General features: G+C 50.8%; 1 protein-coding gene and 1 long non-coding RNA gene across 10 annotated transcripts in view; one reads left to right on the top strand and one right to left on the bottom strand.

Annotated features, from left to right (window-relative positions):
* Nucleotides 1-22808, top strand: part of LOC123000886 (uncharacterized) — a 77066-nt gene that overhangs the window by 25393 nt on the left and 28865 nt on the right. The gene's annotated exons all lie outside the window — the stretch shown is intronic.
* The window catches only part of ALPK2 (alpha kinase 2), a 124827-nt gene continuing 109757 nt past the window's right edge, over nt 7739-22808 (bottom strand). For all 3 annotated transcript variants that reach the window (XM_044383048.3, XM_057313366.1, XM_044383049.3), the window contains one exon: nt 7739-8533. In XM_044383048.3, coding sequence (XP_044238983.3) covers nt 8305-8533 — 229 coding nt within the window. In that variant the 3' untranslated portion in view covers nt 7739-8304. The remainder of the gene's footprint in view (nt 8534-22808) is intronic.

The raw sequence follows: 22808 nt of genomic DNA, 5'->3' as shown, positions 1-22808 counted from the left end.
TCTTTTATGCCCTGCTCAAAATTCACCTCTTTCAGAAAGATGGAAGATGAAAGAGAAAGTAGGAGCTATTGATCAAAGCTGTGCTCATCTGAAAATAGCACAAAGATGATGTAGACGGGCTCGTCGGTAGTTCCTGGACCATTTCCAGTGAGCCAGGGCTCCCCGATGCGTGAAAGTGAGTTCTAAAGAGATGCACAGCCAAGTTATTAGAACTTCAATTGCCTGGGGCGCCTGGGTGGCACAGCGGTTAAGCGTCTGCCTTTGGCTCAGGGCGTGATCCCGGCGTTCTGGGATCGAGCCCCACATCAGGCTCCTCCGCTATGAGCCTGCTTCTTCCTCTCCCACTCCCCCTGCTTGTGTTCCCTCTCTCGCTGGCTGTCTCTATCTCTGTCAAATAAATAAATAAAATCTTAAAAAAAAAAAAAAGAATTTCAATTGCCTGGTCGCCTTAAGAGGCTGGGTGGCTGGGGTGAATGGAGGGGGTACATAGCACAGGACAGCTAAAACACTGTGAAATGACTTCTGAAAACTGAACCCTGAAAAAATCTATGACATAAATCTATCCTATGACAAGATCTCTTCTCATGTTTCCTCTTAATATCAGTAATGGGGGAAAGTATAGTTCATTTTCAGTTGTAAGTCATTTTCGGTGATGTTTTGTTGTACTCTTTTCCTCCAGCAAATAGTCAAATGATTTAAAAAATTCATTTTTCGGAGCGCCTGGGTGGTGCAGTTGTTAAGCGTCTGCCTTCGGCTTAGGGCGTGATCCCGGCGTTCCAGGATCGAGCCCCACATCAGGCTCCTCCACTGGGAGCCTGCTTCTTCCTCTCCCACTCCCCCTGCTTGTGTTCCCTCTCTCTCACTAGCTGTCTGTCTCTGTCAGATAAATAAATAAAATCTTTAAAAAATTAAAAAATTAAAAAAAATAAATTCATTTTTTTATTATGACTAAGACATATTTATAGATTAATAGTTGTTCTAAGCTAAAGTAGAAAAGCTTAGTAGTTCTAATAATGATTCCTATTTATTGAATGCCACTCTAGGCCAGTTATTTTTTTATACATAAATTAATTTTCACATCCCCAAAGGGTAGGTATCCTTAGAGTCATTTATCAGATGAGGAAATTGGGGTTCAGTGAGATGAAGTCATTCTCCAACTTCACACAGCTGCTAAGCGTTGGAACCGAGACTGGACCCCCGTCTGTTTGATTCAGAGACCAGGTGCTTTTCTGCTCATCGTGTGGCCTTCTTGCTTTGGAAGTGTTTTAGTTCTGACGATCTCATGTCAAGGTATCAAGGGATGCTAGAGTGTTTGGTCATATCGAATTGAGATAAGTGAGGGTGCCCTGCCTCTGTGGCAGAGGAGAACACCAGCACGGATGGGTCAGAGATATGCTGTGAACAAATGTTTATCACAGGCTCTCCTATGTGCCAGGCACCCTATAGGTACTGGGATGCAGCAATGAATAACCCAGAAAAAAAAAAATCCTGCCCTCTGGAAATGTATATCCTGGTGCAAGGGAGACAGACAAGTTTAACACAAGTATAACGTAGATTATGTCACATGGCAATAAAGGCTATAGAAATAAAGCCCTGGAGGGGGATAATGGAATCAGGGAGGGGGAGCGATTTAAACTCAGGTGGTCAGGGAAGGACTCACTAAGAAGGTGACTTTTGAGCAAAGACCTAAAGAAGGTGGTGGATATCTGGAGCATTCCACAGAGGGGACAGCAAGTGCAAATGGCCTGAGGGTTGCTGGACTTGAGTAAACAAAGTGGTGAGATGAAGCCAAACAGGTATTTGGGGGATCCTGCGGGGTCTCGTTGGCCTCAGTAATGAACTGGACCTTTCCTCTGAAGGAGATGGGAAGCTGTGGGAGTGGTAGAGGGTCCTAAGAAGACAGCATCTTAGGGTATCAGTTTGAATGGGATCACTCTGGCTGCTCTGCTGGGGGTAGCCGGAAGTGGGTGCAAGGACAGAATCAAGGACACGGGTTAGGAGACCACTGCAGAAGGCCAGATGGGCCATGATGCGGCTTTGGGCCAGGGAGATAGGGATCGAGGCCGTACTGGATACACTTAAAGGGAAAGAAGGGCATTTGGTGGTGTATGAGGCAGAGAGGAGACAAAAATTACTGCCAGGCCCCGGGCCTGACCAGCAGGAGGGGTGGAGCTGCCATCCTCTGAGCTGGAGGAGACTGGGAGCAGCAGATGTGGGAGCAAGCCAAGTGTTAGGTGTTGGACGGACGAGGGTTGGTCCTCCAGCTGGAAATTCAGATGCAGATGTTGAGTATGCTATTGGAGAGTTGGGCCTGGAGTTCAGGGAGCGGCTAATCTCGCACTGGAAGGTGTAGAGGTCTGCTTGGGCGCGCCGGTTCTGAGTTCACAGCCAGCCTGCGGCACAGCGCGAGGGGTCACGTTCCCGATTCTCCTGGAAGAGCTGCAGCCCCTGGGATGGTGCACGGAGGGGCCCCCCTCGCCCAGATTAATTCCACCTCTTCTTGCCCCCGACTCCCCGGGAGTTCTGGAATCCACGGGTGAACGGGGAGATGGGATTAAGAATGGGGTGTTGCGGGTTACTTACAGACCCACCAAAAAAGGGTAGTAGGAGAACAAAGGCTGGAAGAGGCTGTCAGCGGACCCGGGAGGCCGGAAGTGGGGGACCCGTGAGCTTCCGGTGGGAAGGATCAGCTGGAGCTGGGGTGGGGGGGGCGTGAAGGATGAGGGGGAGGGGGCTTCAGTGCACTGCCAGGTGGAGGAGGGTGGGCAGGGGAGTTAGCGCGTTCTTAAATAGGAGAGGGGAGAAGAGGGTTTTCTCTAATCCTCATCCTCTGATTTGCTGAAATGAACAAAAAGAATGAAGTGTTTGGAAGTATATCTGATACACAGAGAGAAACCAGAAAGCAGCTACAAGCCCAAATCATGGTCTGAAGACAGTATCCCCTGCGAACATCTGGGCGTTAAAGGGACATGAGGATTGATTTAACAAGTATTTATTAAGCCTCTACTATGTTCCAGGCACCCCGGGGCGTTCGGGATCCACCAGTAAAGCAAGGAGATGAAGCTCTCTGTCTTCATACAGCTTAACAGTGTGGTGGGGGACATCCACACTGAACAAAATGAATGAGTCAACCGCTCTGTTTCAGAAGCCGGTGTGTGGGCACAGGGACATCTAGAAGGGCTGGGAATGAAAACTGCAAGGTGGGGCATGGTGTAAAATCCGTGAGCAGTGAGGGGGCACCGAGGATGGCTTGCTCAGTTAGGATGTGGGGGGGCATGCCACGGGAGGGCCGGGGTGAGGGGAAGGCCCTGGGCCCTGGGATTCAGTGGCAGTTGTGGCTACTTCTCCAGCTTTTGAGAAGGGGAGAGATTTCTCTAAGACTCTAGGAGAGGAAACTGAGGCAGCCAATGAAGATCTTTCTCTGGGAATGATGAGGGCTGGAGGTGTGGATGGACTCGAGCACAGGGACACTTCCTGTGGGCCGGTGTCAGGGGAGGCCCTGAGGGGGCAATGCACGTACCACGTTGATTTCCTCCGGCCTGGCCTCCTAGTCTGAGCAAACTGCCCGCGATGTGGGTGCGAAAGCCAGGGGCGTTGTATGGATTGAATTGTCTCCCCAAAACCTCATACGTTCAAGTCCTAAACCATGAGACCTCAGAATGTGACCTTATTTGGAGATAGGGTCTGAATCGAGTTGAAATGAGGTCATCACGGTGGGCCCTCCTCCAACACGACTGCTGTCCTTATGAAAGGGAGAAATTTGGACACAGACATGCACGTGGGGAGAGCGCCACGTGAAGACCGGAGTCCCGCAGCCACGGGTAAAGCCAGGAGAGAGGCTGGGAGCAGAGCCTTCCCCAGGTGCCCGTCGGGATCGTGGCCCTGCCAACACTGTGATTAGGACTCAGGACTCCAGAACCAGGAGACAAGAGACTCCCAGCCAGTCTGTGGGCCCCTGTCCTGGCAGCCCCAGGAGACTGACACAGACATCAGACAGACCACTGTCTCCTCGTTCCTCCCGGATGTAGACAGAGAAAAGAACAAGTGAGGGGATGGAGGGGAAGACGGAGGTGAGATCATTAGAACTGCTTCTGATACTAAGATGGAAACTTCCTTCCCTAAAATAGAAGCAGGCAGATGGCTTTTCTGGGTCAAATCTGATCAAGAACATGTGGTTTTGGGGGGAAGAAAAGCCTCTGAGGGCGTCTGGGTGGTGAAGTTGGTTGAGTGACTCTTGATTTCGGCTCAGGTCGTGATCTCAGGGTCGTGCAATGGAGGCTGGCGTTGGGCTCTGTGCTCAGCGTGGAGTCTGCCTGAGATTCTCTCTCCCCCTCCGCCCCTCCTGCTCATGCTCTCTCTCTCTCTCTCCGTAATAAATAAATCTTTAAAAAGAAAGAAAGAAAGAAAGAAAGAAAGAAAGAAAGAAAGAAAGAAAGAAAGAAAGAAAGAAAGAAAAGAAAGAGGAGAGAAAGAAAGAAAGAAAGAAAGAAAGGAAGGAAGAAAGCCTCTGAGATGATTTCTATCTGGAACCATCTGAGCCTCTCGTGAAAAGCAGAATTTTAAAAAGTCTCGATCTGGTGCTGCGGTGTATGCGTGTCAGTGTGCTCACGGGACCACGCAGCCAGACGTGCCGTCCGCCGTGCTGGAGGCTTTCGCAAAATGGTTTTGGGGCAGCGAGGCTCCCAAAGGATTTCAAACCTGTACAGCGAAGAGCTGGAAGGCATACCCTGTGCTGGGAGGCAGAGGAGGCTTGGTGTCTCTTCAATTTTCTTTTTTTTTTTTTAAACTATTTCAGCCCAAGCGGCATCTGCAGATCCAAGTGGGAGGGAAATGCCAATCTGCTCACTTTCGCACACATGGCCCAGCGGAGCGGGACGGCCAGGCGGCCAGCAGGCCGAGGCGGTGCGGACGGCTCCTCCCATCTGCCTCCAGCCGCACACATGCCCAACACACATGCAAAACAGTAGGGATATTTAGACAAGAGAGTACTTGGTAATTAGAAAATAATTGGGGCTTCTTTTGGCATTCTTTTTAATATGAATCTATCGAAACCCTTCACTCGTATGGGGCTTCTCGGAAGCGTGGCTGGGGAGGCGCCAGTGCCAGAAGATACCGTGAAATATTAGCACAAGCCAGCCGTCTGCACATCCGAAACAAGACCACTCCAGAACTGATGCCCATTGGCAAGAAGGCATCAGCTCTCCGCCGTTCTCATTAGTGCGAAACCTGCTGTTGCAAACACAAGCCCATTTTAATGAGACATTCATTTATTTTTGTCATTTGCCTGTCACAGAGCGCCACAGTGGAGCCCTTTAGGAAATTGAGACACTTAATGTATGTGGCCACCCCAGGTGCCTCGGATACGAAATGCCCAGCTGGACCCACTAGGCCCAGCTCAGGGCCTCGGTCTATGGACCTAACACTGCCCGCCTAGAAGACAAACAGAAGACAAACAGGAAAATCAATGGGAACTGAACGGGTTCGAAACTGAGCTAAAACACTGGCAACCACTGTGGGCATTTCTCAGACCCCAGAACGCTATCTTTGGTGTAAGGGAGCCCACTGCACACTCACCTTATTCGTGCAAGGAAAACAATCTGTCATCTCAGAACAGAACGTCAGGGTTTGGGTGGTGGACAGATGGCCACACAGCCCCACAGAGGCCATCCATAGGAGCCCCCGCTGGGACAAATCCCACTGTGAGCACCCCTTCCGTCCCTGGTCTTCCCAGTGTTTTCAGACTGATGAGGTCAGATGACAATCAACAATAAGAGCATTTTGGAAAAATAAAAATCTAAGCATCCGCGAAAGGAGGCAAGGACAGCTGCATCCAAGAGAGAGCGATCCTGTGGGCTGGCCGTTAAATGCAAAATCTGGGCGTAGAAAATCCTTTCCCTTCGACCGTCTCCCCAAATCAAACTTGAAAGCCAGCCAGAGGGGACAAGGGCTACAGGGTGACTTTGACTTTTCATTTTGTACCTTTCTATAATTTTTTATTTTTTATTACTTGTGTTGATATTATGTTGATAATTATAAATTATGACTAAAGAAAGTACCCTGGTCTGTTGAGAGGGCTCTGGTCACACCCACACTCGTGTAGGTGTGTGTGTGTGTGTGTGTGTGTGTGTGTGTGTGTGTGTATTCTGATCAAAATACGCCCTGTGCCTTTTTGCTATTGTGGAACTTTCTAGAACTCCATGGCTACATACATCTGTAGGATCTCCATGGGGAAAGCAGGCTGCAGGCTGTCTCATAGAAAAATGAGCATTTTATGATCAGTAGCTAGGGAATCACTTCAGAAGGATGGCTGGAGATGGCAGATTTTCTGAAAAGATGAGATGTGACTGGCTGAAGGGTTTTCCCCAAATTCCTTTTCAAAACAAAAATCCCATGTATGTTCTTTTTTTATCCAAAGCTGGTGCCCAAAGAGAACAGTATTTTAGAGCAGAAGCCAGGCGTCCTCTGTGGAGGCCCGCTGCCCCTCGAGGGAGGCCGCACGGACCCACTGGGGTGCCCGCATGGCCTCGAGCAGGTGTCTTCTGTGGTTTCACATGGCCACACTGAGAAGTAGCTGGTGCTCCTCTGGGGGACTGTTATTTGAATTCTAGGAGGTCTAGCCGCTCCCCTCAACATTCCGGGGCCCTCTGGCGTAGACACCCTATGTGTGGTCACTGGCCAGCACGGAGAGCCCCTGGGAATGTGCTGGAAATGCAGAATCTCAGTGAGAACCTGAATTTTCACCAGATTCTGTGACCCATGTGCACTTTCGACTTGAAAAGCGTTGATCACACTCTCCGAGGTGACCTAACATGAGGTCAGGGAGTAGTTAAAATCATCTTCAAAAACCATCTGCCTGCTGTGGGATTCCAACTACTGTATAGAGCATTCTGGAAAATGCAGAACTGCAGAGACAGTCAAAGACCAGTGGCTACCAGGAGTTGGGTGGGCTGGGAGTGGGGAAGGAAAGATGAGTTGGGGGCACAGGGGAGCAGTAGGGCAGCGAAACCACTGTGTATGACACTGTCATGGTGGACTCATGTGTGTGGAACCCAGGGAAGGCACAGCTGGGAGACTGAACCCTAATGTAAACTATGGACTCTAATGAATCACAATGTACAACATTTGCTCCTCGAGTGTGATAAACGTGTCGCATGGATGCACGATGACAGTAATAAGAGTAAACAAAAGAGTGGGGGGTGAGGAGCCTATGGGGACCCTCTGTCCTTTCCACTCATTTTCCTGTAAGCCCCAAACTGCTCTCAAAACTAGTAGTCTGTTAATTTGACAACCACCACAACAAGCTAGTGGGGCGGGCAGACATTCACTCCCAGTTTGGGGTGCAGGAAACCATCCCCGAGCTGTCCTTCTGTCATTTCTTCTTGCCTGGCATGAGCGTGAAAACCATTCTGCCCTTCAGCCAGGCGGGACCCCCCCACTGGCCGGCCAGGAGACCCTGCGGGCTGTGGGGAGGGGACGGGGTCCCCGGGAGCTGGGGTGCCCCAGCCAGGCCCTGGGCCATCTCCGCTTGTCCTCCGGCGGGGTCGGCCCTGGCTTTACAGAGCGGAGCCATGATGGAACCTTCGCTGGGATGTGGGAATGGGGAGAAAACACAGACCCGTCTACGTCGTGCTCCAGTAAACTGACGAGGAGCTCACCAAATTACTAGTCCTGGGGGGAGGGGAAACACGGCGCAGATTCTAAAGGGCAAGGGTCTGGCCAATCTATGCATCTCACCCTCTTTGTTTAAATATGAATTTAATTAAACAGAGAATTATAGCCGGATGCGTGAAGAATGAAGGAAATGGCCTTGTGTGTTAGAAGCCGCCTCTGTCAACAGCAGCCCAGTCAACACTAGTGTCACGACTCCACCCACTGGGGGAATTCAGGTTTTCCGTGTCTACAGCAGCTGGATGCATCTAGAAATCCCCAGGTCAGGAAGGGTGGGGGAGGGTGTGGGCTGTGCACAGACCCTGCTCAGCACCAAGTCCTTGACAACACAGCCACGTGCAAACACACACAGACAAATGACATGAAGTCGCTAAACATGCTAACAGCGGCACAAGGATGGACTGTCTCTCGGGAGCGACCGCCGATTCCGTCTCGCCATACGTCTGGTCACAAATCCTGCCCCGAAGTCATTTCAGGGAGGCCAGCAGGTGATGGGTTTGGAAGCAGGGGCGGCGCAGGGGCGGCCGGAAATAGGGCTGTCACACCGCAGCGTGTGACGCAGGCTACACGTTCTCTCTCGAGGGTTTGCGGATTTCCGCCCACAGGACTGCGTGCTGCCGGCTGCTGGCCCTTCGTTCACAGGGGGTGCGAGGTCGTCCTTTCTGCCGGGGTCCCGGGCGCCGTCTTCTTGCCGGTGGTGGACGTGGGCTGAGCTTTGCTTTTACTGGCACTTGGCTTCTTCTGTTTCTGGCTGCTGTTTTGAAGTGATTTCAGCCCCAGCATTTTACAGTACTTGTTACACTGGTGTAGTGCTTTGAACTGATCGATGAAGGTCATAGAGCAGTTGCCTTTAAATCCTTTGTACCTGTGCGTTTGGGTAGAAGGACACAGACTTTTTAGAAACAGGACACTTCACCCGTTTTAACAGGGGAGACTAATGGTACATGGAAAATATACTGATTCCTGCCGTAGGCAAGAAGGGCCAAATGCCCGCCGTTGCTATTGGCAGAAGAACCAAACCCTGTGGGAGTGAGTAAAGGCAAGGACCCGCTAGCATGCACAGCACAGACCCAAGGCCTGTGATAACACAGGTGTTCTAGATGCTTCTGGTTCCAATAAAACAGCATGTTACTGCTCTTTTTCTTTTAGTCATAGTGACTAGAGCTGGACCATCTTGATAAAAATTAGATCTCCTGGTGGTCTGAAAGCCACCCCAGCCCACCCAGAGGTTCTGAATAAAAAATTCTACAGCTCTGGGGCTGCAAGAAATTATTTAGTTTCAACCTTTCAATTTATAGTTAAGAGAATTTAGGCCCAGAATTTCTGGCACCAGCCAAGAAAACAAAGCAAGTTGGTACAAGAGCCAAGATTCGGATGCAGTCCTCTCCGTCTTCCTTCTAGAGAAGAACTCTGTCCTGTGTCACGCCCCCCACCCCAACTCTGCTTCCCAGCAGGAGAAGAATATGGGATCTCAGTCGCTGGCGGGCTTTAGAAAGGACCATGCTGACCTGCCTCGGAGTAATCTCAGGGGTTGTTCCTTTGGGTTGGGACATTTAGTACTCAAACTTAAATGACTGTTTTTTCACATCCCAATCACAGAAGGTCAGTGTCCTCCTTGAGGGGACAAGCCCCAGGCCCCCAATGTCTCCACCCATCAAGAAAGCTGTTTGACGGGTTGTTGAGAGGATGAAATGAGAAAATCCACACAGACCACCTCGCTCAGTGCATGACATGCTGTACAGATTTCAATTAATGTTGGCCGAGTTAATGATCAATATTATAACATTCCATCTTGTGGAAGGGAGGTCGAAGCCGAGACTGAAGGGTGAGGGAGGTGAATGGGGGTGCAGGGGTGAGCCTGGCATACAGAACGGTCGGCATAATTTGTAGGGCCCTGTACAAAATGAAACCATGGGCTCCATGTTCAAAAATTATGAAGACTTATGAGTGCGGGTCCCGCCGGACCACACAGCATGTCCACAAAACTGGCCCCGCTGGGTGGGGGAGAGCTCTGGCCAAGTCTGATTAGTAGGCCAAACAAGAAATCTGGACTCTTTCGTTTGCTGGTAGAAACCACAAAGGTGAACGAACCTGGAATGAATGGGGACCAGGACTGTGTGCTTTTCCCTATGAAATCCAAGCTGGGTTTGAAGCTGTCGAAGGAGTAAAAGGTTCCTTTCACCCCTGGGGCCAGAGCATCAGGCTTGTCTATCTTGACAAGTTTGTTACAAATCCAGCCTGCTCCCCTCCTCTCCCTCCTCCCCGCGAGGGAACGCTCTGCTCCCAGGAGCCCACAGTCCATTTGCTTGTGAAAAATGACTCAGTTCCGGGCTCCCTCATTGAGGGAAGAGTCAGCGGGAGACAGGAGTTGAATCCAGCAGGGGAGAGGAAATTCCACTGCCCACCACGTCATCCGTACATCTCTTATCTTCTGCAGGGCACCGCGAGAAAGGCTGAATGTCAGCCCCACTGCATCCATCTGGTGTCTGAGCGCTCCCCAGCAGGATGGGGGCAGGACGCGAGGCCACCTGGGCCCGTGTGCTTGTCAGACGTGATGAATAGCCCGACCCCATCCTTCTGCTGGAGGGAGGCCTCGCTCCTCACACAAACTAGAAAGGTCATGGGCAGGGGCAGCCTCCCTGTCTGGAAACAAGTCACGGTCACCTGTCTCAGGCTGCCTTGAGCCTTTTAAACATTCAGACAACATCTAGTCTCTGCAGAGAAAAATCACTAATTCATACGGGGGCCTCCCAGAGAATGTGAGAGTCGCTTCTTAAGCACCGTCTGGCCGCCAGGGAGCCCTTCTGTAACAGTCCCCACGCTCTGGAATAGGAAAGGCTGAGCGTGGGCAAAGGAACAGGACTTCTAGGCAGCCCAGCAAGGTCTGCCCTCCTGACTCTCCCCTGGGAGCCCAGATCTCTTCCCAGAAATCTGGCCCCTTCTTTTCCTTTACATCCCTCTCTTTAGAGGCATCACGGAAAGCCAGAGTAGGGCAGCAGGGACTGAGGCCGGTTTTTACTATAGATGGCCATGGGCCTGGTGAGGCCCTAGACGGAAGGCTGCTTTGCGTGGTCTAGGAGCCCCTTTCTTAGCCCCCCAGCTCAAGTGCATTTCTGTGGAGCCCTCCCTGACCCTGTCCTCACCACGAGGAGAGATCGCCAACATCTTCCCTGTATCTTTAAGAGAACTACATACACTTCTCAGAATTCAGGGAATGCTTCACGTCTCTGCACAGGCTGTCATCTCTCCTACACCACCACCTGATTCCCAACATGCCTGTTGGGGGGGGGGCTTTTCAGTAAAGGCCAAGGAAACAAACGGACACCAGCCCCATCCTCAGGGCGGCCTCAGCTTGGCCCAGAGGGTCTCCAGATCACATTTCTGAACTTCTCTTTCTCTCTGGGTCTGATTTTGGACCTTCAACTTGGCATGTCACACAATAATGACCTTCCATCCCTTGCCTATCTCAGGTCTCAGTTTGGTTTCGGTCTCAGTCCGGGGAGCTGGGCCGCTGCCATGATTGCCAATTCTCTCAAGCTCACAGCCGTGGCTGATGCCTTGAAAGAAAACAGGGCAACATCCTTTGTGCTCCCAGATCAATTAACCCAGAGTGTTTCAAAGGACACAAAGCTCTCCTATACCACCAGGCAATGGGGACTACAGGTTCTCCTGTCTCTGGTCCCCCTTGCCAGCCCCATGTGCCATCTGCCACCAGCAGGAGCAGAGGAGACCATGAATCTCAAGTACCCGGACATCTCTCCAGCATGATCCCCGCTCCACTCACCTCTGTTGTTCTTGTTAGATGGGTGTACTAGGCTGAACAGGGTTCCCTCCAAGAGGCATATCCTTCCTGGAACCTCAGAACATGGCCGTGTTTAGAAATAGTTATTATAATTGTAATTAAAATGAGGTCACACTGGAGTACAGTGGGCCCTTAACTCAATATTTCTGGTGTCTGTGCAAGAAGCGGAGAAAAGATACAGACGCACAGGGAGAAATACCACGTGATGACAGAGGCAGAGCCTGGAGCGGGACATGTACAAGCCCGGGAAGGCCGAGGATTGACAGCCACCTTGGGAAGCCAGGAGAGAGGCGTGGGATACACCCACCCTCACAAGCTCCAGAAAGAACCTGCGCTGACACCTACCTGCGTGTGGGACTTCCGGCCTCCAGAGCGCCAGAGAGTATATTTCTGCTGTTTAAGCCACTAGGTTATGGTCATTGTTTATGGCGGCCCCAGGACTCTAATAGAACGGAATAAAACCTTGCAGAACTTTTTCACACATTTCCCTTTTTAGAAAGCTTAGCTCTGTGGAATTTTACTAACTGGATCTTTTTATCCTTAACCTCAAATTAGTATAATTTTCTAGCCCATCACTTTATGTTAATCTGTCCGTCCTCCCTCATGACCTCTAGAACCATACAGTCATTCCAGCGAACATCCACTCAGTGGGGTCTTTGCTTAAATACCCTCCCCTCGGGGGCGCCTGGGTGGCTCAGTCATTAAGCGTCTGCCTTCAGCTCAGGGCGTGATCCCAGTGTTCTGGGATCGAGCCCCACATCGGGCTCCTCCACTGGGAGCCTGCTTCTTCCTCTCCCACTCCCCTGCTGTGTTCCCTCTCTCGCTGGCTGTCTCTCTCTCTGTCAAATAAATAAAATATTTAAAATAAATAAATAAATAAATAAATAAATACCCTCCCCTCGGATGGGAGCGGTGCATACAACTTACCCAGGGATCTTGTTAAAATGTTGGTTTGGGCTCAGTAGGTCCGGAGTGGGGTCTGGGATCCTGTATTTCTAGGGAGCTCCGGGGGGAGGCTGATGCCACTGGTCTAGGAGGAGCCAGGAGATGAGCTAGGGTGTGATGATGTCAGGTCATCCCTACCGGACCTTGGGGACACCCTTCTGTTGGAACACAGGCGTACGGTTTGCTCATGGAAGTTGTGTCATGCGACATCCCAGGAAGCTCTCTATTTCCACAACCCTGTCCCGACTCAGCACAGGTTTCTTCAGTACTCACTACGTGTTGGCAGCCCTGCTAGGCTGATTTCTTGCCGAAAAACGAGTCCTCTTTTCTCTCATCTTGATAATCAGACTCATACAAAAATCGCCAGCTGACGGCATGGCCGGCTTCTCTCTCTCTCTCTCACTCTATCTGTCTCTCTCTCTCTCTCCTCATCACGGCTTCCCTGTGCCATGGATTACCTCCAAACACACCTGGAGAGGGGAAGCGGGTGGAGCCAAGCGGCAGAAACTTCCAGATCTGGCTACGCTGAACAAATTAAGGTTTTGGTCTGGCTTAATAAGGGACCTGTTAAAGAAAAAGCAACAGGGATTCCCATACTTCGGGTGATCCTTTCAGAAGCAAGCCAGAGGCTTTTTATAGCAGAAGTTTTAGTTTGCTATCCTTTCTGAAGAAACTTTTAATTTATAGGGAATGATGACAAGGACCCAGAATTCAGGTTGAGGATGGGGGTGAGGAGTTGAAACAAACCTCTAGTTTTGGGGGCTGTGCGTGTACAATGAAGCTAGGGCTGGATTTATGAACAGATAGAACAGATTGCTAAAAAAGGAGGGACCAGGGGCAGCCCCCCACTCTGGAACCATCTGGTAATTCCTGCAGTTCCGTCAATACCCTCCATTTCTTCACCTGTCCTTGCATTAGTCACCAGCTAGACAGCAGACATGACGGGGGGTTAAAAAGGATTCGTAAGGTGCGTGGTCCTTTCCCAGAAGCTGGCCGTCTCATAGGGAAGACAGATACACAAACAAATCATTACCCTTTGCTGTGGGAAGCAGCCACAGGAACCTGAGTGACGGGGCTTTTCCCGCCGTGCAGTGGGTCCTGAGGAGGATTCACACAGGAAGGAGGGCTTGGGGTTTATCTGGCAGGGGGAACAGCATGGGCAAAGGTTCAGAGGACGTTCAGAGCAAGAGCACGTGTTCTGAGGAGGGATGAGGCCAGAGGACCTTTGTGGAAGGCTTCAGGAGCCGTGCTACATAATTGTTCCTGCGGGTCGGCATTTCCCGAAATACGTTCCAAGCAGCAATAGTCCCACAAGATGCTTTGAAATAAAAATTACCGTGTGGTGTAAGTACGGCAATTAATGCTCTATAATCTCTCTCCCTGCGCCCGTGGGCCTCGAAATCACCCGCTGGCTCTTGAAACACCATATGAAGTCTCACAGTAAAGACACCACCTACGCTTCTTCAACCCAGGGTTTCCCAAGATTATTTGACAACAGGAATCTTGTTTTCACACAATCGCTTTGGAAAAATGCCTCTGTCAGAGTCATCGAGCTCTTTGGGGTGGGGATGCTGTCATGTAACCACATCTGTGTTTTCTATCGATGTTGTGCTCTGAAGCTGTCTATGAGGGCCCTTCCTCCCTTCGCATCCCACCCCCACAAGCACCATGGGACCCTGGTCCGGCCACCACCACCTCACCCAGACTATGGCTGTAGCCTCTGGGGGCTTGTCCTTGCTGCCCACCATGTTGGGCAGTCTCCCGCACCACCCCCAGCGGGAGTCAGATCGTGGTCACACAGCTGCTCAGGTGGCTCCAGGGCCCTGAGAAGCCACCCCAGCTTCTTCCCCCAGCCTGCCCACTCTCTGCCCTCACGCCTCCTCTCAGCCACTCCCTCAGGCCCTTGCTTAAGCAATAGCCTGGAGAGCCTCCATGGAAACCGGCCCTGGCACTTTCTTCCCTGATATTCGCCAGGCTGGAAAAAAGCAGAATCATAAAGAGAGGAGGGCAAAAGCAGCCCACGAGTCTGGTTCTCTGGTTCTGCTGGGCAAGGGCGTTCCAGAAGCCCTGCATCCTTGCATGGTTTCTGCTGTCTTGCTGCTGAAGAAACCCCCACAAACCAGGAGGGGCTCTGTGCCGTGAGCCCTGAGGAAGCGAGAGCAGGAGGGAGGCCCTGGGGAAGTGAGGGAGAGCCAAGCATCTACGATGGTCCCCGTTCTTGTGACCATAAGTCCCATCCCCCCAGATATGCCAAAGCACGCAGTCCTCTCCTTAATATCTGAAGCTCGAACTCAAGTCAGGACACAACGGGCCAAGGAGGGGATCCTGGAGACCAGACAGCTCTCAAATAGGCCATTGGCGAATCATCCACTGTCCTCAGCCCCAGAGCTGTGATCCCCAAAGCTCCCCCTGACCCCAGATTCTAGCTGCAAAGGAAGGAGCCCCTTTAGGGTATAGGGCTGGGCGGTTAAGACGAAAGGACACCAGCGTTCCCATTAAGGTTCCACGATCCTAGCAGGGGGTGGGAAGGAGGGTGGGCGCCACATTTTCAATAGGCTCAGGATGGGCAGCGCTGACTGAGGCGCCTTCTTCATGTGACAAGCCCTGAGTCCTCAGGGAGGGTTCCGCTCCTCTGGAAACTCACTCCGCAGTAAGCCCCTCGTTCTTTATGGGACACACACACCCCACTCCTTTTTCTAGGTACCTTCTAGACATTCTCCTCTCTTCTGTCGAAAGAGTCCGTGGCATCTTTCTGGCATGTTCCCCCTTCCGTCCATAACCTGGCTCCAGCACACTTTCCTCGGACCTTCCCGGAGGCACTGAGAACTTCTTTCTGGACAGTCTGGTCTTCATCCAGCCCTATGCTGTCAGGCTCATGGGAGCCCTGACCCTCTTGGCCTTCAGTTCTTCATCTTCTATTTCCTTCCTCCAGTCTTCCAGGCTGTCCTGCAGGGGCCCATCTCAAACCCATCAACTTCTCCAGGTGTTCCTTCTGTTCAGACTTGCCTCTGAGGCTGGATGACGAATGACAAGGAGCCTGGCTGCAGGTCCCTCCACTCCTGGGGATGGCCGACCTGGGGGGTAGTGCCGAGGAAGGGGGAGAACCCCACAGCTCCAACTTTACTAATTTCAACAAACCGTCCTTTGCAAGACTTTAGGGCAAAGACCAGGAGACTGCCATGCTAGTCCCGCTCTGTGGAACGGGTATGTCCTTGCTGGCTCTTGGATCCAGGAGACTCTGAACACACCCTGAGAACATTGCTGGTAACTCCAAGCTGGCCAAAATTGTGAAAAAGGTACATGTTCCCTTCATGGGCCTCCAGGCCTCCTTGATGGCCAAGACTGGCCAAATAAGCCAGCCACTGGCCAACACGCTCTACGGCGTAATGGCTTGATCAGATTAAAACAGGATGCAGGCTGCCTTCCAGGGATGACAGTGGGGGCCATGGGGACAAGCGGAGAGTTAGGGGTTAAGGTGCCTTTCTCAGGTCCCTTAGACCTGAAAGACTGTCCTCCGAAACCTGTGTTGGCAAGTCAGCTGGAATGCGTGGCTTCTATGGGGACACAGCCCTTCTGTGAGAAGCACTTATGGGATGTCAGGAAATTCTGTCCCCAGGTCGCTTTGTTTCCTACCCTCCTGGAGGATTCATGCATTAATGGTCTGCCTGGAGTTAACACACACACACACACACACACACACACACACACGTGCACACACATACACACACGCATACAAGCCTATCACAGGGCTGCGTATCTTGAATACAAATCCTTTTTCTTTGCATCCCCCAGCTTGTGTTGCCCTTTCTCTCCAGGCACAGGGGGGTCTCAGACTTGAGACTGCCTGTGGGCACACGAGGCTCCAAGGTAGTCTTGGTAGTGAGGGCGGAGCCTTTTTCCTGGAGCTCAGCTTGACTAAATGTGGGAGTCTGTTTTCATCTTGCCTCTTTTTTCAGGGCTCGTAAGACGAGAGCTGGACACACACTGACTCGAGCAGACCCTGCTTTCTCAGGGCAATTGTCCTTACCAGGCTCCTGCCTTGACAGTTGGGTCCCTATCACCTCATGTTTGCCCTTCTGCAGGGAACAAGCCATTTGTCATTCCGTCCAGGGTCTCCTGGATTTGGTTTCCATGTCAGGGACACTGGACATTGCCATGCATCTCACGGCTTCTTCTTTCTTTCAAGTGTAGAAATCTGAGATGCTGGCTGCTGGTCACCCTGAGGAGTGTCCTGTGGTGCCCTTCATACCAGACCCATGTGGTCCAATGCTTACTGACTGGGAAGAAATCTGCTCAGTGCCCTCTTCTTTGTTTTCCTTTAATCGGGTGACATAACATGAGCTTTTTTTTGAACCTATAAAGGGAAAACATATTGGCTCTGGTGCCCTCTGGTGGCCAAATATGATCATGCCATCTCCTCAGAAATTCAACCCCTGGCTGGGAAGGGGCCCCGTTTGCAGGACCTACTGGGACACCTGCGGGTCGGCTCCCCTGCACGGTTTACACGGGTTTTGATTTGGTGAAGTGAAGTTTCTAAATCTCCAGTTATAGAATTAGGTGTTTTCCCTTTTCCCCTTCAAAGAATTCTCAATGGCCAAGCCGTTCCAAACGGGAAAAATATTCAACTGTCCAGTCAGTGTCTCGGGTCTGTCAAGAAAATGGGTCATTAGATGTGGTAACAGTGCTATTTGCCACGCTTTGTAGCCTGAAGTTTCCGCACTCACCACTGCCGGAAGCTTATGGGTCTTGAGGTACAGGTGACGCGTTTCCAGACATCTTCCTATCGCGGGCTCCCGGGAGGAATAGGACATACTGCTTCTGCCTTCACAATCTTACTACCGTAAAGTTGCATCAGAACAAATAAGTAACGACAGTTCCTATTTTATTTTACAAGACTGTCAATAACTTCCCTCAAAATAGTCGCATACGCTCTGCTTTCACTGAGCAAGAGGACAAGACAGGTTGTACTTCCTGGGATGTCAGCAGCCAAATACACGGTGCAGATTGAGACATAAGGGAACATTTTCTTTACATGACACAATGGCTTCTCTTCCTGCCAAAGATCCTGACCACTGCTGGCCAGAAAAAGGTGGGCCCTAAATTTGGGAGATCTTTTTCTTGCTGTTTTAAACAATAGAGTGTATTGTTTATTATTGTTTTAAATTAAGTTTATTTTTTTCAGTAATCTCTACATCCAACGTGGGGCCCGAACTCACAAACCCAAGATCAAGAGTCACATGCTCTTCAGACTAAGCCAGCCAGGCGCCCCCCTGTTTGCTATTATTATCGTTGTTAATTATTAGTAAAGTAAGTCAGATTGGCCTCCTCCGTGCTTCTCCCATCCATGCCTTGCGTTCTTTCTAATGTGGTTAAAAGACCGTGTGTAATGCTGCCTACATGGAACACTGCTTAGGATTTCGCCCACTCCCCAGGCTCCTCTCGTTCCAGCAGGGATGCACTAAGCCCTCCGGGGTGCTTGCTAAGAATAGAGAGGAAGTGCATGATGGACACGTAGCTGTCAATCCTCTCTCCTGTTCTCCGGAGCCCCTCGGGCACCTGCAGTGCTCCCCAGCCTCTTCCCCGGCTTGCGATCCTTCCCACCTGAACTCTCTTCAGCCTGTCTTGGAGCTGCCTTTGAATCAGAACCTTTCTAGGTCTCTCCCCTTTGAGCTCCATGTTGCAGCTCTGGCTTTCCCTGCAGAGTCTCTTCAGCTGAATCTCGGCTCCGGACGCTGAGGGTCTGCTCCTTTTCCTGACTTCGTAAGGGCCTTACCTCGTACAGCGCCGCGCCTGCAAGCCGCCTACCCCTTTCCCTGCACCTCCTGCTTCTCACTTGGGAAGGAAGAAGGCTGGACATGGTTGATGGTTCTCAATCCAGAGCAGAGGGGTTCCCAGGGGCCTCCGAAGACATCTCCCAACCACTTCTTACACTCCAATCGAGGGTCCCCCTCTGATCGGTTTTTTAAAACTGGGTTTCTAAGAAACCTTTCTTTGGGAGAAAAAAATTGTGACTTAGGAAAAGTTTAAGAAAAGTTTTTTAAAAACAATGGACAAGATGATCTAATATCCCTTCCAAAACTCTCAAACACTTCAGAACTCCCTTCTCTCCCATCTCCTCCCTGACCACTCCGTGGGAGGGAAGGCCATAAGGAACATTTTAGAGACAACATTTTGCACTGGGCTCCAGCCATCACCTCTTCTAATGGGTCTTGGGCAGTTGTCCCAAGCCGGATAAGTCACATTAAAGCTGAGAACAAAACCAAGAGATTGGATTTCTTTTTAAATGAGAACTAAAATGTACAATGAGTTCCCAGAAACTGTTAAGATGCTTTTAAAAGATGTCTTAAATAATCATGCTTTTAAGCTCGTCTTAGTTCTTGAAACTTTTTGGGCAGGTTTCTGCTTTGTTTTGGCAGAAAGTTGTTCTATAGAATGGTATGAAATTTGCCTATCCTGGTGTCAGGGCTGAGGCAAGAGGGAGAAAGGAAACCGATATTGATCACGCATATACTGAGCTTCTAGCCTGAATGCAGATTAACGGGGGAATCCTCAAGACAGCCCTCTGTGTCCCCGTCCCGTGGATCAGTGGTTTCTAGAACTTAATGTCACGTGACCAGGGACGCCTGGGTGGCCCAGTCAGTGAGGCTTCCAACTCTTGGTTTCTGCTCAGGTCATGATCTTGGGTTGTGGGATTCAAACCCCACGATGGGCTCTATGCTCAGCGTGGAGTCTGCTTGTCAGTCTCCCTCCTCCTCTGCCCCTCCCTGCCACTTACACTCTCTCTCTCTCTCTTTCTCAAATAAGTAAAATATTTTAAAAAGATTTTTTTAAAGTCACCTGACTACCTAGCCGGTAAGACGAGAACCCAACATTCAAACCAGGTGTGCGTGATGCAGAATTTGCAATGTCCCACAGAGAACACAGAATCCGCTTTACTTGGGCAATGCTTTTGAGGTCCAGAAAAGTCCTTTCATAAATAGCACCATATAATTTCTTTTCTAAGTGGGCAAAATTGTCCAGGGCAAATGACTAACTCGATGGGTGTGAGGATTGCAGGCATGCAGTGGCACTGTCCCACGCACGCCAGGGTGCGTGGTCACCCATGCCACGAGCCAGACAAACACCAGTAACACAAGCGAGGCCGCCATTGGGAGAGTCGCAAGTAAATAGCATGAGCAAGATTTGAACCCAAGACTCTCTCTAAAACCCCTGTTCTCCCCACCGTGTCATATGTCATACCCCTCCTGCCATGCTCTCCTCACATGGCCAAGGCCACAACTAAGTTTCTGGACTCATCTGACGTTTAGGGCTCTGGTCGGCACTGGGGATGCAGCACGAAGAAAATCCCCACGCAAAACTGTATTATCCTGAGCCACTTTTGAGAAGGAAAATCTCCAAACTGCATCTTAGTTCTAAACCCAGACCAGAAGCTCTGTGCAGTCAGTGAGAACTTTGTGAATCAGAGTCAATGATCTGGAGGTTAAAAAGTCCCTTTTCCACTTTTCCCCCATCCCTCTGCTTTTCTCTGCCCTTCACTAAGGTTGGAGATGGGTTTACTCCTCGAAGCACTGCTGATGCTGATGGGTGGAAATAGCCAGAAAGCTCTCAGGGATAAGTCCTTAGCAGCCAGAGGAGAGGAAGCTCTATTAATCAGGCCATTCTGTTTTCTCTGTTTCTGAAGTTTTGACATCTGGGGTCTTGCTCACCCTGGAGAGACGGCATGCCCTTCCCGGCGTTAGCCAGTTCCTAGAGATAGTAGATGACTGGCCTTCTAGAATACCTTTCACATGCAAACTAGCCCATCTGAAGCCCATTCCCACCACCTCTCTCCTGGGGTCTCACAGCTGCCCTCAGGCACCAGGGTCAGACTCAGACGCCCCCCCCCCACCCCAGAGCCTGCTGACATTTTTCACGCTAGCCAATCCCAAGCTTGCTTTCCCTGCCTCACCCATTCCTTCCCTTGAAAACCAAGTCAAAGTTGTTGTTCATGTTTCTCCCCACACTCCCTCTGCCTCTTGGTGCTCCCCTGTGTGGACCCCAAAGCCTGGCCCTCTTGGGGACCATTAGCAACAAACCCTTCTCAGCGGCTGCTGTCTCCTTTTCCATCCAGAAAAGGACTGGCTTCCCCATTCCTGAACAGTAATAATGCATAAGCCATCCATCCCTTCTAAAAGCCATCTGTCCCTCTATTTCATCCTCCTAACAGTCTTAGGACATGGGAATAGCAGGAGTGGGCACGAGCAAGGGGTGGCTCCAACCCAGAACTTTATTGTCACCAAGAACCAGAAATTGCCTGCTTTCTCCTCAACGGTGGTCCAGCAAAGCAGAGAGAAGGCACAGTTGTTTAAGAGATAAGCCAGTAAATATTAGGAGTCGAAGATGGCGGAGGAGTAGGGGACCCCTTTTTCAGCTGGTCCCCTGAGTCAAGTTGGATAGGTACCAGACCAGCCTGAGCACCCACGGAATCAGCCTGAGACGCAGGATGATGCATCTGGATCTCTACAAATGAACATCTCCAGCGCTGAGTATTGAGGTACGAAGCGGGGAGCCCTGAAACCGCACACAGATATTGGAAGATAAACGGAAGGGGGAGGGAGCTGCCGCGTTCGGGCGCCGGGAAGCGGTAGCCACTTGCACGGGGGAGCGGGCGGACTATCGGACGGCACCCGCAAAACAGCAGACTGAGACCGTGAGCCGGGTGCGCGCGCCACCAGGCATCTCGCGGAACCCCGGAATCCTGGTGCGCTCACTGGATCCAGACTGAGACCGGGAGCTCCGGAGCGCGCGCGGGGCGGCTGGCGGCATTAGAAACACAAAGGACAGAGACGCGCCGGCCCTGGAAGTGAGGGCTGGGACGCCGGGTGTGGGGCGCACATCCCGGGACGCTGCAGGGTTGAGCAGCACCAACAGAAACAGAGTTAAAGTGGCCAGAACATTAGTAGAGAACAGGCCGCAATCCCTCTGTTCTGTGACAGAGGCTGAGATTTGGCCGCTGCTGCTCTGACTCTCAGAAGAGGCACAGCAAACCGCCAGGGAAAGCCGCCAGAGAACAAAAGCCTGGAAATACCGGCTCAGGGAGTGCCCATCCCCATCCCCCCTCGCAGGGGACACGGAGACTCTACCCAAACAGGGTTGCCTGAGTATCGGCGCGGCAGGCCCCTCCCCCAGAAGGCAGGCTGAAAAATCAAGAAGCCCACAACCCTAAAGTCCCTATAAAACAAGGGCACACGGCCTGGGTCCCGGTCAGTAATTTGGGCTCTGGACAACCCCACACCCTCTCCTCATCAGAATGACGAGAAGGAGAAGTCCCCCCCAGCAAAGAAAAGACAATGAGTCTGTGGCCTCTGCCACAGAACTAATGGATATGGATGTAACCAAATTATCAGAAATGGAATTCAGAGTAACAATGGTCAAGATGATGTGTAGACTTGAAAAAAGTATTAACGAAAATGTTAATGAGAATATAGAATCTCTAAGGGTGGAAATGAGAGTGAGTCTGGCAGAAATTAAAAATTCTATGAGCCAAATGCAGTCAAAACTAGAGGCTCTGACGGCCAGGGTGAATGAGGCAGAAGAACGTATCAGCAAATTGGAGGAGGGGTTAGTAGAAGAAAAAGCGAAAATAGAATCTGGACTCAAAAAAATCCACGCTCAGGAATGTAGGTTACGGGAGATTACCAACTCAATGAAACATTCCAATGTCAGAATCATTGGCATCCCCGAGGGGGTGGAGAAAAACAGAGGCCTAGAAGAGATATTTGAACAAATTGTAGCTGAAAACTTCCCTAATCTAGCAAGGGAAACAAACATTCGTGTCCAAGAGGCAGAGAGGACCCCTCCCAAGCTCAACCACGACAAACCTATGCCATGTCACGTCATAGTGCAATTCGCAAATATTAGATCCGAGGATATAGTATTGAAAGCGGCCAGGGCAAAGAAATTTCTCATGTACCAAGGCAAAGGTATCAGAATTACGTCAGACCTCTCTACACAGATCTGGAATGAGAGAAAGGGTTGGGGGACCATTTTTAAAGCTCTTTCAGAGAAAAACATGCAGCCAAGGATCCTTTATCCAGCAAGGCTGTCATTCAGAATTGATGGAGAAATAAAGACCTTCCAGAATCGCCAGTCATTGACCAATTTCGTAACCACGAAACCAGCCCTACAGGAGATATTAAGGGGGGTTCTATAAAAGTAAAAAGGCCCCAAGAGTGATACACAAGAGAAAGTCACAATCTACAGAAACAAAGACTTTACTGGCAACATGGCATCATTAAAATCATATCTCTCAATAATCAGTCTCAATGTAAATGGCCTAAATGCTCCCATAAAACACCACAGGGTTGCAGATTGGATAAAAAAACATGACCCATCCATTTGCTGTCTACAAGAG

The sequence above is a fragment of the Ursus arctos genome, unplaced genomic scaffold, assembly GCF_023065955.2.
Source record: "Ursus arctos isolate Adak ecotype North America unplaced genomic scaffold, UrsArc2.0 scaffold_17, whole genome shotgun sequence".
NCBI classification, from domain to species: Eukaryota; Metazoa; Chordata; class Mammalia; order Carnivora; family Ursidae; genus Ursus; species Ursus arctos.
This window is presented reverse-complemented; position numbering and strand designations above follow the sequence as displayed.